The sequence below is a fragment of the Cygnus olor genome, chromosome 13 (assembly GCF_009769625.2).
Source record: "Cygnus olor isolate bCygOlo1 chromosome 13, bCygOlo1.pri.v2, whole genome shotgun sequence".
In the NCBI taxonomy this organism is placed as follows: Eukaryota; Metazoa; Chordata; class Aves; order Anseriformes; family Anatidae; genus Cygnus; species Cygnus olor.
In genome coordinates this window covers 16,619,967-16,634,174 of record NC_049181.1, presented here as the reverse complement: position 1 = coordinate 16,634,174, position 14,208 = coordinate 16,619,967, and the positions used below count along the sequence as shown (strand labels likewise).

At 45.4% G+C, this 14,208-nt stretch overlaps 1 protein-coding gene across 3 annotated transcripts in view; it reads right to left on the bottom strand.

Annotated features, from left to right (window-relative positions):
- The window catches only part of LOC121077120 (vascular endothelial growth factor receptor kdr-like), a 137,154-nt gene that overhangs the window by 41,031 nt on the left and 81,915 nt on the right, over positions 1–14,208 (bottom strand). For all 3 annotated transcript variants that reach the window (XM_040571994.1, XM_040571995.1, XM_040571996.1), the window contains exons 12-13: positions 8,089–8,197; positions 615–908 (exon numbers count right to left, since the gene is read on the bottom strand). In XM_040571994.1, the coding sequence (XP_040427928.1) occupies positions 615–908; positions 8,089–8,197 (403 nt within the window). The remainder of the gene's footprint in view (positions 1–614; positions 909–8,088; positions 8,198–14,208) is intronic.

The window sequence follows — 14,208 nt, the reverse complement described above, 5'->3', positions numbered from 1 at the left end:
ACCAGGCTTTGGGATCTGTAGTATCACTATTTGATGACAATAAAAGAGGTAGGGGTTTGGGCATATGTAACTCTAGTGAAGTGCATCCCACTCACCCAGAATAATGGTACATGTCACTTGAGTATACACCCAACCAGTAACATTTGTGATGACATCAGCTGGGTCCAAAGCTGTTTAGGTATCTACACCATCCTGGCGGCTGTAAATGGGTGGTCTTCTCCCAGAGTCATACAGATCTGGAGTGGCAGTCCCAAGTGATAGAGATGGGCTGTCAGTAACATGAGGGCGATGTCTTTTCTGCTCAGTCAGGGCTAAGTCTGCACCCAGCATGGAGTTAGGGAGGTAAAAGGCTGCTGAAATCACCTTTCTGTGTAAGGCGAATATTTCATATGAAACCAACAACGGCTGGGTGAGTTATATACATGACTAGGAGTCAAACCTCACTCAGTAACATGAAAAAAACAAACCACAGTGTGTATTAGGACTGTCTCTAAGAAATGCTGACCACCTTCTGCTTTGCAAAGCCTCAAAGGGAGCTGCAGATGCACAGCATTTCAGCCCCTCTGGCAGACTGATGCCCTTCCCACTGCCGGTTGCCAACTGGCAGGACCCACCTCTGACAAGGAGCTGAGTGTGCTGCTCCAGCGTGTCCGTGCTGTTGTGCTGGTTCTGAGCTCTGCACTTGTAGAGGCCACCGTGCTCCTTCGTGACGTTAGCAATGACCAACGTCAAAGAAATGGAGTAGTTGTCAGTTTTCTTGATCACCGAGTCACCAGGAGCCGCCTCCGAGGAGGGGTAGTACCAGGCCAGGTTGCTGTAGATGTACTTGGAGGCCCGGCAGGTCAGCTGGACGTCGTTCCCCACGATGGTTGTGACCTGTGGGTCTGTTTGCAGCCCAAACGGCACATCTGGGAGGAAGAGAAAACATGTTCACAGTTCAGTCACACCTGAGAACATTTTGGCTGCCTGTCTGCAGCTTGATGGTCAGATGTCAAAGAGCAGCCCTAATGCAATGAGCACATTTCAGTGAGACCTGCGTTGGCATGCGCAGACAGGCACTCATGCTTGTGCATTGAGTAAGCAACTGTACCTTGCCCATCAGAGCTCCAACCTGGGGTAGTTTTCACCCTCAGTACTCTAATCATGCCATTTTCAAGTAATTAATTGAAAGCTTTTATACAGAAGTAGTTAATGGACTAGGAGACTCTGCTATGCAGGTAGACAAATGTGTTCGTGAGACCTTTCTGTCTGCTCTCAGTGCTTGAAAGTGCAGTTGCATAAGGGTAAAGAAACCTCTCCCGATTTCTCACAAGTAACACTCGCTTCACCACTGAATAATCTTCCCAATTCTCTTTTATTTCAATGATGTGGATATTTACTTTCATCATGTGGATATTTACTTGATCGGTGGAAGGATTAACTAATCTGATGATGTGTAAGTCCTTGAGGCTGTAAGTTAGTCGAGTAGTACTTGGAGGCACAAGTCCAATCTATCCACAACAGAATAAGCAGTTTCTCGCTATATTTTTAGTAACTTTTCACTTCAGAAAAAAATCAATTTTCCTGAAGTGCTGAACTGAATCCATTTTAAGACAATAAAAAGTGTTTCTAAGTCGAGTGCTGGAATCTGGCCTACAGATAATTCCTATTTCTGCATTAGCTGCCAGAGACCAACAATTAAATTATGTCTGCAACATACTCTTTTCCCTTTTTATTCTGTTAGATTCAGCCATCTATATACCAACAGACTTTAATGAAAACGCACTGATAACCACAGTGACCTGTGTTCTGTCTGTCAGGTCAGGATTTAGAAGCAGTGGAAATGGAGAGTTCTGAGGAATCCCTTAGAAATGTTACCAGGCATGGTACTGGGATGATGAGGCTGTTTGGGAGGACCAGTTCTGGGTTACCTTCTGAACACGAACGGTGCTTGCAATAAATCCGATAGACTGTTGCTTCAGTACTGGGCTGTTAATAAGATGCTTTCTCAAGCTAGGCTGAAATGGGTGGTACTTTGGGGGTGACAGAAGTTAAAGCCAAGCAAGTACACTTTGCGCTTGCAATCGGACAAACTCCACATGGGAGCTGGAATTTGGCCAGGGGCTCACACTGCAAACTCTTGCAAAAAGCTCCGTTGAAGCTAGAGTTGAGCGTAAATAGCAAGGCTGTTGAAATAACCAATCTACCTTATAATAAACCATATATTATATACACTCCAGAACCCCGAAGGAGCTTTCAGATGTGGTTAGAAGTCTCTCTTCTTCACAAGTCATCTGGAATAGAACCAGTAAGCTTTGCTTCATGGTTTTTAATGACCAGCACCAGAAATGTTTTACAAAAGTTCCAAAAAGAGAAGAGACCCCTCAGGCCACAGCAGTGGGAATTGTTATTTTTCCTTTCTTTCCTTTTCATGAAATTTCACTTTACTTTATGCAGTGTTTTGTTAGGCTCAGTTGCTCTCTTTCTTACTTAGTGCTAGCTGCGTGCTCAAGCTGACGTGTGTAATACCACCATTCTGCTCATCTGATGTCTTGTGGTTCCGACATGCCAACGTGATGCTTATCAAAAAGGGGGGAAAGTCTGAGGCCAGCAGAAATTCCCGAAACAGGAAGAATTAAGGTCCAGTGAAAACAATGGGATGTGGTATGAGCAGCATCTCTCTAGCACCCGTTGAAGCGAAATAGGGAAAAAGTGCCCTCTTTACTTGCCTTTTTCTTGTTTGCTTTTCTAAGCATTTGCTTTTAGCTCCTGCAAGAGTTTCAGAAATAAAGCAGATGGATCTTTTGGTCCTTAAGTAAGCTCAGTGGTCTGGGAGACCTTCTGAGAATCCTTCCAGCCTGAATTACCCTGTGAGCCTTAGTGCTGGATCGCAGGGGAACTATGAATGGATTCTAGGTAAAGTGGTGAGGTTGGAGCTTGGTTGTGTTACCCAGAGTAAAACACTGTGCAGCTCTGCAAGCCATCAAGGCAGACTAATCCTAAGTGGATGGGATGGCAGCCCTGCTTGCCCTTGCTTCTGCCTCTCAGGGAGGTTTTCTTCAGGAGAACTAAGTCGTGCAACTTGTAACCCCTTTTCCTTTGCAGGGCGAGTTGCCATGAATGGCAGTGGAAGAAAGCCCCGAGGGGAAATAGAGCTTGTCTTGTGTAAGGTGCTGTCTCGTGCACGGCAGTGACAGCGCAGGCTGGAGCACCCAGAGGTCTCTGTCATTTCAGGGCAATGTGCTAATTTCCAAGCTGAAAAATTGTGAGGGTTGCTCAACAGTTTCACCTTGCTGCTGGACTTCGCTAGCGCAGGGCTTTTTCTGCCAATTTACCATTCTGGGAGCAGTGGACAGGCTTGTTTTTCTTATCACTTCTTCTACTGACATTTTTTATTTAGCATTTTGAATATTTTTAGCTGGAATTTGTGCTATTCTCTGCCATCTTGTTAGTCTTTCAAGAAGCTCTTTCAGGTCCAATAGAATATTCATTGATTTTCATTACAGTGAAAGGAAAAAGAGGAAAAAAAAAGTCTCTCTTGCTCTCCTCTCTCTTTTCTCCTCCTACCTGGATTGTCTGGGGAGTAACATCAGTGTCGAGAGCACATTATAAGTCAGTTCATCTCCTAGACTACTTTGCTTACACAATCTTGAACCTGAGCAGTGATTAACTTCCTCTCTCTGAACAGATACAGTGTTTTAACCGACTCCTAATAACTTGGCCAAAAGAATGCACCGTGGGGCCTTTTCTCTTTTATCAGCAGTCACCAAACATTTGTCTTTTGTATTGTATTACAGTGTAGTAGCCACAAATTTCACTCTCAACTGTGTGGGATTCCATGACAAAATAGGGAAATGAGCCATTGGGAGAAGGTAAAAAGTCAGCATAAATCAAAAGAAAGTCTGGCTCCATTTGTATTTACAAGGAATTAATTGGTTTTAATTTCCTGTGCTTTGCACAATAATCTGGGTAATTCAAAACTCCTGCTCCTGCCCAAATTCCATCCCTCTGTCTGTCAGAGGGGGGGTCTCCATCAGGCATTCACATGTAGGGAGAGTGAGAAAAGAAGGGGTGAGCCCTGCATCTGAAGCAGCACAGAGCTTTTCATAAATCCTGTAAACATGTCAGGAATAAGCAAACTGAGAGTGGTAAGCAGTTGTAGAAAAGCCCAGTTCATACATTGTTCCAATATCTGATAGCCGATTCTTATCTCAGTTTTGAAATACAGTATTTTCTTTCTGGTAGAAATCCTTAATTCCATTTTTCTGAGTTGTTTTTGCAATCAGATAAGGGGCTTTTGTTATTATTTGTTATTCTTATCATACTTCATTTATATTCCAAGAATATTCAGAGGTTTCAGATGGGTGGGATCCCATTTTGTTGTTTGTAGTACAGTTATACAAAGGCTTGAATTTGATTTACTGTGGACCTCCAGTGATATACAGTTGCTCTTTCCAAGGTGCAGAGCAGATACTAGAAGGTAAATAATACCCGTTGGTGGCAGAGGGTACCTCCAGAGGGCACCAGCTCAGCTTTTGGCTGCACTGGGAGGGTTCGGGCAGCCTTGAGCACCATTTGGTGCACCAGCAGGGTTGGGCAATGACACGGAGCTGTTGTGAGCATCTGATGGATGCCCACGCTGCCTCTACCCATGACAAAATAGTCATCTGACTGAAGTGGGAACACTGGTACCAGACCTGCAGTAGGCAGGATGGCTGGGAGACGGGTTCTGTTTCAGCAAGGAACAGTAAGGGGCGTTACACAAATACAAGCACCAGTCAGGCCAGGGCAGGATGGAGAATGCCACTACTTCCGTGCTACGGGAGCTGCTGCTGCCTTGAACAGCTTCAGTGGGGCACTCACAGGTCAGCTGCAGAAGGAGCTCCGGGAGGTCAGCGTGGCCGCTGGACGACAGGGTTCCTCACCCCACTGCCCCCCTTATATGGCTCACTGTCAGCGTGATCTCCAAACCCTGGTGACCCTGCACTGAAATGGATTCCAGAGAAAGGATTTAAAAATAGATCGCAGTGCTATTTCTAGTGTCTGTAGGAGTTTTTGAGGGGGCTGAGCAGTGGAAAAACAAAATGGCTGTTGACGTTATTCCACTGGGATAAATACATTTCTCCGAAAGGAGCGTGGTGGTGGTGCAAGCACCAGGCTGAAGTCAGGCGTTTCCCCCAAAGCAGGTGCAGCCTGGGCAGCACCTGACTAAGCTTCCCCTCGTCAGTGCCCTGACAAAACATCTCAGCCCTGGAGGGTCAGGCTTCTGAGGGAAGAAGAGAGTTCAGCCCCTTGGTATCTTCAGATTTCTTGGCAGGGAGAAGTTAATTCACCTAAACTCTGCTGAAAAGTTTGAAAGCGACTCAGGGTCCACCAGCCTGTTTGCCAGTGGAGATAATGGGAAATCAGGTCTTTAGAGCCAACAAACTGCTGAACTACTGGTGGAGTCCCACGGCTTGGAGTTGCACTGCAGGGAACAGAGCACAGCGGCTGACTGCGAAGCGCTGGGCACACAGGCTAGCAGCAGGCCTAAAGGCCTGCACCTCACTTCTGCGCTCTCAAAGTTCCGCTCAGCCTTTGTCTCAGCTTTTAGGTTCAATCTGCATAAAACAAATGAGTCTAGCAGTTTTAGAAGTTGTTTTTCTTACCTACTGCTCATTAAGATGTTTCCAAACTGTCAGTTTTGTAGCAGTACATCAGGAAAAGTGAAAATTTAAATTCTGAGGCAGGATTTATGATCATGTCATGTTACAGGTTATTCTAGCATCTCTGCCCAGCATCCACCCCAAGCTTTTACTTGGGGTGCAAAGCTTTTACTGCCATGGCAAAGCTTATAGAAAGCATGCTCAGGGCCTTATGCTTTTGGGCTTGCCCCGGCTGCTGTCGCAGGAACTGTCCCCGAATTTCTCTCCAGTGCTGAGAATAGACGGTGAGCACAACCCAGCAGTTGCTTGGCCTCCTCCAAGTGCACCCAGTAGAAGACAACATTGGTTTTCATCCCGGGAGCAGACCTTGGGAGCAGCTCTTACAGCAGCCTGGCCACTCCTGGAGCAACACGCGTTACTCTGTGGACCATCGCATAAAGAAAGCCAGTAGCAGGTCACTCTGCTGCTGTTGTACCACTGCAACGTGAACTACTTTAGGATCACGATAGCGACATTTAGAAAGACTGTGTTTCTTTCTAATCCCTAAACAGCACTATTTTTAAACACACCATTTAGAAAAGTCAGTTATGCTCATTTGGCGTCTCCCTCTTCCCCACAACGGCACCGACCCCCAGTCTTCTCTTCATGGGCAAGAATCTCTCTCTCTAGCCAAGCCCTATTCATCTTCTCGTCTATTTTGGTGGAAATGAAATGCTTCCACCATAGCCACTGTCAGGAATTTTGTCTAGTGATTCGTTTCCTTCATAATTAAAAATGCATGATTAAAACATTTGTGTCTCAGAATGTTGATACATTGATCTTAAAATAAAAAGTCTGAAATTCTACCTCATTGTGGGGAAAAAAAACAACACGACGACTACATAACTTGTGCCAATTCAGTATTTTCTTTTAAAAGAATCTTCTTGGAAAGGCACAAAGTGAAAATAAAACATAGTCGTGAAAGGTGCAACCATTGTCCCAGCTCTGTGAGCCTGCCCTTACGCTAATTGCCTGCTTAGTTGCAGCAGCGCTGGCTTTAGTCACTGAGTATTGCAAAGTACTGTGAATAGCTCGGGAACATGCTGCTTTGAGTAACCCATCCAAACATATCTGGCAGGACTCAGAGCAGAAATAAACCCATGTGAAGACTCACACTTGGAAGTGAAGGGTAAAATAAATGGCTGGTCTTCAGCCTGCTTTGAAAGGCATCGTGTGGACCTCTTATGTCTGTGCTTTATCTCTCAAAGGTAACCCTTGAAGGACTTTTTCTTAGATAAATAAGAGTTCGGGCTTTGGAGAACGTCTTTTTGGGGCTTAAACTCCCTTCTGGCTCCATATGGCATTGGGTAGTACACAGAAGCTGTAACTGGAGGTGAAATCCTTCCCCCATATGGTACCAGCTTCGTTATCCTTGGATCACATTTTGCTACTAGTACATTGGTACTTCTGTGTAATAAGAATGGTGACAAGCTTTAGTGAGCACTTGGTTGGTTACTCTGGTTTGAAATGTGCTAAACTGCTTTTGAGCAACAGAGTCAAACAACACAGGACAGACAAGAGGCAGAGGGGTGCAGAGTGTTGCCATGAGTGAGCTTAGCCCTTGGAATTGGCTTCATGGGGAAGAACAGAAATGGTGACAATGAGACATTTACCTTCCAGGGCAATTCTGCACTCTTTGTTTTAAAATTATTTTGATGCAAATTCTACCAGCCAACATGCACTCATCCAGAAAGTGAGTACAGAAGTGATTCAGTTTAGTCTGGTTAAGCGCTTGAACAAGGCAGTCCCTGGACTCTTTGCCTTTTTTAAGCTCCCATTTCGCCTAAAAGCATGATGCAGGTCCTGATCTCACTACTAAAGAATTCGTGTGTTAAAAGGTTAAGAACATATTTGTTTGGATTTGTGTTCTTTGGAGCACTAGCATGTTCACCTCCTCCCTCCTTAAAGGGCACTGAAAAGGCTAATTGCTCAGGCAGGGATCTAAAGTCACAGCAGCTCCCAGTGATATCAGCCCTGGATTAGGGCTGAATATTGGCCTTGCTCACCTTTGCTATGTCCACCGAATTAACTGGAGGTCGACCATTTTCCTGAGTCAGAGAGAAGCTTTAGGCCATTGCAAGACTGCAAAGGACTGAGATTTTGCTAGAGGTTTCATGAGGGCAGTGCTCAGCTGTCCTGAATGTTGCTTTAAAACCCAGGCAGCTAAACTTGGGGCCTGAATCCGTAGCTGGAAAAGGCAAAATGGGAATCAGGTCTGCTGCTGGATACGTCAAACTCAGCTGGGCGCTGGCAGGACCCAACCTTGCATGTGGTGAAGAGCCTGGACTCTGTGTGGTTTGGAGAGCTTTGAAAACACAACGCCCGGGGATTTTCAGTTCTAGCCACGCTCACCAGCTGTACGCAACTTTACAGTCAGTCACATCAGCAGCACCTAGGTTTTGTGCAGTGTCCCTGCGTTACTTACCTGAGACGTAGAACTCAATGCTCCTCTCTTCTTCACCAATCTTGTTTGAAGCCACACAGTAATAGATCCCCGATGCGCTGCTGTTTTCCATAGTTAGCGTGCTCACAATCTGCCGGGCAAAGAGAGAAAAATTAAAGATGCTGAATGTAAGGTAGGCTTAGCAGAGGGGTTTGAGAGTAGAGGGTAAGTGTATAATTTGTGGCAGAATAGTTACCAAAGGAGCTTCTAGCCATGAGTGATGCTGACAAGCATACAAGTGCTCTCATTAGTTTGTTGGTCTCATCTCACATCACCTCATCCCAGTTAATTCTCTCCTCATTCCTTCCCCATGTGAAAAACAGGTTTGTGTATGACAACATCGGCAAAGAGCCCAAAGTGAAGGACCTGGAAGATTCATCCAGGACATTGCAAATCAGCCCCACACCCACCTACTTTCTTTTCAGCTTTTCAGTTATGGCTTCCATGGGTGACAGGACGCGCACACTTGCACTGGAAGCAGGTCATTCATAGGGCTGTGATTGCAGGGTTTTGCTTCGTTTTGATATAACCCCAGAGAATGGGGTGATGCGGCCCCTTTGGGCCCCAGTTCGCTCTTATGAGTGGTCCTGGGAAGCACCTTGATCCCATAACCCTTCCCCTGAGCCCCGCTGGAATCTGTGCGGTGCAGAAGGAGACCCTGGAGAAGCCGCGTGTGGTAGGACACTTGGCAAATGCAAAAGGAAGGGGCGGTTCATGACAGAGAAGGGAGGAACACTTGTCCTGAGCTTCACCACACAGAAAAAGGAAGCAGCTCAGTCACTTGTGGGGGCTGAATTCACACACCTCTTCAACAGCTTGTGCTCTTTAAACATCCTAAGCCCTGCCTCTATACAGGGCCTGGCTAACGAGGAGCCAGCCATATGGCACTCCCCTCTCCCTGCCACGATGCGCCATCACAGGCTTATGGAGAACTATCCATGGGTCGTGGCTTTAATTATTTCTAGTTCTTCCTTTGGACTGCTAGCAAGAAAGTAGGGTCTAGGCCTCCATAGCAGAGACGCTCCTGCAAGATTTCTTTGCTTTCCCTGCAGCCATTCACTTGAGGAACTCTGAGCCCTCACATTTGGAACAAATATCCCTTTCTTTGCTGTCCTCTCTTAATGACTTTGAGGATCAAAACTTATAACACCCTCTGGCCGTTTGTCCTTATCTCCAGAGAGTGCTTTGAAGTGCACAAAAGCATCTCTCAACTTTCTTTTTAATATCCTAAACTAAACTCACACAAGACATTCCTTTGCTCCTTGTAAAGCTGCACCATGAATGTGTCTATAGCTGTGCGGGATGTATTATCAGAGAGTTATTTCAGATTTTCTGAGCTTTGGCACTTTAAATCCTGTAGGGAAATGAGTTTCAAAGGTTTTGATCACATATGCATTTTACATTGTAAAGGGCAGTGTTTTCCTTTTCACCTCAGCAGAATAGTGGGTAAGTGGAAAAGTATCCACTTTTCGTGGTTACAAAACACAGAAATTAACCAAAAATGGGAACGATCCAAATTTTGGGGTGAAAATAGGAGACCAGTAAACTCAGCTCCCTCTGGTGTCCACCAAAGAAAGACCTGTGCAGTTCTGATTTATTTATGATGTGAAAATAACTCTAACGTGGGTATTGAATCACCCAGGGAGGCAGTTTACTCCTCTTCCTTTTTCTATTCCTGTAGCAGTGGGCCTAACGCCGCAGGTTAGTAACAAGCACATGTTCAGAGCACTGCCCCCTGACTTTGAGCCCTAGACACTGCTTTTTGAACTACTGCTGAATCAGGAGAAAGATCTTTCTTCTTGTGATCACTTGATCTAACAATTTTATATTTGAGAATAGAAAAAGCCACTATAAATGTATGAGCTGAAACTGATTCTCCCAGGACAGGAGAGGATAAATTTGGACAGCTTTTTAACAGCTATTAGTCTTGCAAAGTGACAGCTCTAGATGGGAAGTCAAGAATAATACTGTAGAGCCAGTTAAAATCATAAAGGGGAATGTAATTATCCATTTTCGTCTATGGCCAAAGTTTTAGGGGTGATGCTGTGACTCTTCTAAAAACGGTTGCAATGCCTCAAGCTGCATTTGGTAGCCCAGAGGTAAATGCACCCATACGCTCATGCACACACACCACACACAGATGCCAACATCTCCAGCTATGTAGGTCAAGAAAAGTCTGACATGGTAGTAGGGAAGAAAAAAGAGCCAAATAGCTGTACCAGTATCTTGTCCTAGCTAATCTCAAATGTATCTAGATGTGAAGGTGAAAAAGGTGTTAAAACGATGGAGGGAGACAAGCCTGGTCTGTGGGCAATATCTTGGGAAAAATTCACTGTGGAAAAGAGACGAAGGAAATTTCTTGTTTGTGTGCTCAAACTCCCTGCTCTGTGCTGGGATACCCGTTCCATACACACCCGAGCACAAAAGGGAGCTTGGTTTGCTCTCACCTTCCAGCTAGCACCTCCCAGAGCCCTCCAAACTGGGACTTCCAAAGCAGCAGCATCCAGCAGAAAATGGTGTGTGATTTCAGAGCCAGAAGTGAATGGAGTGATTTTTTTGTAATAAGAGGAATCCCTTGAAATCAGTATGCATCAGATTTTCGTTCTATCTGTGTGCTCCTGGCTAAATCCCTGAGACTGGGAGTCCAGTTATCTTTGCAGCATCTTGAGTAAAGCCCCCAGCTGCCAAACTGCCCTAATCCTGGTTTAATCCTCAAGAGTCTGATGCTTTGGAACACAAACATGTAATACCAAAGGGCATCCAAATTTTCCTCCCCTTCATAAAACCACAGTTCTGTCTTTTACCAGAACAAACCTGAAAGAAACATTTAGGAAGGCAGCAGTAGTGGCTGCTTTTGGAAGTATCTGGACAAATCAGTCAAGGATATCACTTGGAAAAGTAGCTCCTACTAATCTAGATGTTAAAAAATCCCTAATATTCACAATGCAAATGTTCTGGCAGTTCTTCATCACCAGGTACTGTAGACAATCCAAGCTGAACAAATGTTATCTCTGTGACATTTGTCTGTACTTGGTCCTAATGGCAGGTAGGGATGAGGGGGTTTTTCTTCTAAATGCCACCCCTGGGCTTCCAATGCAAGCATTTCAATGGATGTATGCAGAAAGGAGTTGAATGGGAAAACGGTTTTAACTTGAGCAACTGAGCGTAGGAATCTTTTCTCATTATTAACATTGAAAACTATTAGCAGGATTTCCTCTCTCAGTGGAGTGGCATAGTCCCAGCATTTGGGGACCTTTAGCATGGCAAAAAAAATCTGAGGAGTTAACCTACTTCATGTGCTTAGTCCATGCAGCTGGCAAAGTGCTTTCCATTCCTGGATTCAAAGCCAGGATAGCAAAGTTTGCAACACATTGGCATTTGCTGCAGCACTCACAGAAAGAGTGTAGCTGCATGGGACCCCCGGTGGGCTCCCATCCCTCCTCAAAGCAGGGCTCACTGCAGAGCCGTTCCTGAGCCGTTCCCCTCGGACAGCCCTGCTCCCAGACAGCCCAGGGCTTGCCGGTAAGGTGCAACAGTGGCACTGGTGGGAAATCTGCAATTATATCAAAACATTGCATCTCTTCAGTGGAACTACAATTCCTGAACTGCTGACAGCCTGGAAGTTAGCACTTCTAAGTTTGCCTTCCACCCAATATCCCAGTCGAGAGCAGTTCAGCCCAACTGACACTTTAACCCTTGCCAATGCACTCCAGCCCCAGATGGCAGCACGAGCTTTGGGGCTGTTCCTCCTTTGCTTCTGTACAGGCTGCGCTGGAACCAATGGAATTAATAACAACTTATTGGCATGTAATGTCTAGACATCTTCCTAGTGGGAGCTGGCCTGAGATCCTGTGAGCTCACTGCATGCCAAACTCCAAACATCCTTCAGACAATAACCAGTTTTGATTGCCTGTGTTGAATTTGGGAGTAAAGGGCTCCATTTCCTATTACTTAACCTAAAGGCCACCCAATACTGCAAGCCCAAGGAAGGGCTTATTAGCTAATAAATAATTACTGTAAAAGAACAAACCAAATTTAAAACTCAGTAAGAAAAGAAATAAAATGACTGATCTCTGAAGAACAGCAATGGCAAGTAAATAGACATTGCTGCTAAGAGAACCCATAATGGAGGAGTTCAATAAAGTCCATATGCCTTGCACTGTAATGTTCCCGAACTGATAAAAACAAGCCACTTTAGAAGCAGCCAAATAACATTCCACAGCCCCGTACCATGAGTGTTTTAAGACATCTTGTAGTAAGGACAGGGCAGCAAGGCCTTTTTTTCAAGCTGGAGCCAGCATGAATTAATCTATTTTGATATTCCTTGCTTTCTCTTTTCTTTGTCTAATCCCTCCCTCCAACAGCTCTCGTTAACAATTCTCTCTTTCACTTCGTTAGCTGTATGTGGGCGAGGATGAGGAGTAAAAGAGTGGGTGGAAAACTTCTCAGCTGTCTAACTCTGGCAGAGCTGGGGTGGAGGTGGCTAGAGGGAGATGAAATTAATAGGAACTTGACTAGAGACCCTGCAAGGAAATATTCAACTAGCTCCCAATCCATCTACTTGAATGGCAGAGAATAGCACTTATTTTTATAGCCTGACAATTCCGATCCATGATTTTATTCATCCATTCAAAACATGCTAAAGGATGGACTGAGGACAAGTGATAAGAGCAGTCTGTCAGTTGAATGAGAGCTTGCAGGGTTTGCTCTTCTCTCTGGCAGTGGGAGATTCTCTCCCTGCAGAAGGCGAACAGTTACCTCCCTCAGAGTACGGCAGAGCCAAGGGTGGTGCTATGTGATGGGAGAGGTGCTGAATGGGGCAGAAAACCTAGGGAAACCAGAGGTCTGAGGTTCCTCTTAAGTTACTGGTGCACATTTCTAGTAGGGATGGACTGAGGGCTCTCAGGGTAGATGTGCAGGTGCTGGCCAGCCACGAGCAATGACCACCCCGTGCCTTCCCCTTGCACCCAAGTCATGGCAGTAACGAATCGCAGAGGCTGGGGAGGACAGAGGGCCCTCTCTGCTGTCCCTGCTGCCAGCCAGGCTTCCCCAGAAGACTTGCCCAGGACATTCGGGACTGTGTGCTGCTGTGCTAGGGCAGTGCCTGAAACATCTAGACGAGTCTCCCACATTTGGGGTGCTTCGTTCAAACCCCCAGAGGCAGCTCACCTTCCCCTGCCAGAGACTTAACGTGGCAAGTTTGTGGGAGCTCACCAAAACCGGCACCCATGCAGGGTGATATTTAAACAGCACTGCTGAGCTGTTCACATGCTCGTCACCAAACCCACCCCACTGCTCTAATATCATCCTTTTGTTCCTCCGCGAGGCTTAAGCCTGGCATTTTGGGGTCACTTTCTGGAGTGGTTATCAATTTCCCCAGCAAAATTGATTCATGGATTTCACTGCAAAAACATGCACATGGCCAGGCCACGCTCTCCTATATACATGAGGGAGAGGAAAGAGAGATGGAAAGAAACCTGCAAGGAGGGCTGAATTCTGTAGAGATCTTACTGTTCTTTTCTTCTTTTCTCCCAAGCTCAAACCAGTAAGACCAGTTTACTAACAGGACAGAAAATAAAATAGCAAGCTAGTGCCTTGCAACGTGAAGAGGAAATCCAAGCAATTCATGCAAACAACGGTGTTTCACCTGGCATTAAAAAGCAGTCTTCAAAGGTAGCTACATAGCAGTTTAAATCACAGAGTGGAAACTTTGGTGTTGACTTAAAACTGCCAGGCAAATGAAGCTGGCACTATGTCATTGGTGCAACCAGCATTTGACCAAAATTTCTATGAACTACTTCATACTGTTAGTGATAACCGCATGCTTTCCTTTGGGAATGAGACAGCCTTTAGGATGACAGGAGGGGGTGAATTCATTTCTCTATCTTGGAATAATAATGGAATAATCACTATGGCAAAGATGACAAGAGACCTCAATCGTACATGCCACTTTCATGAAACAGATGCCTAAAGATCTCAGTGTGAGCCTGCGCTACTGGAAAAATCCTTGCTTGCTGCCTCTGCAAGCTTGTTTTTAAGCAAGATTCTGGATCTGGGAATTTCTGGGGATTCATTCCCATATTCTTAGCAGCTCTAAAAAGT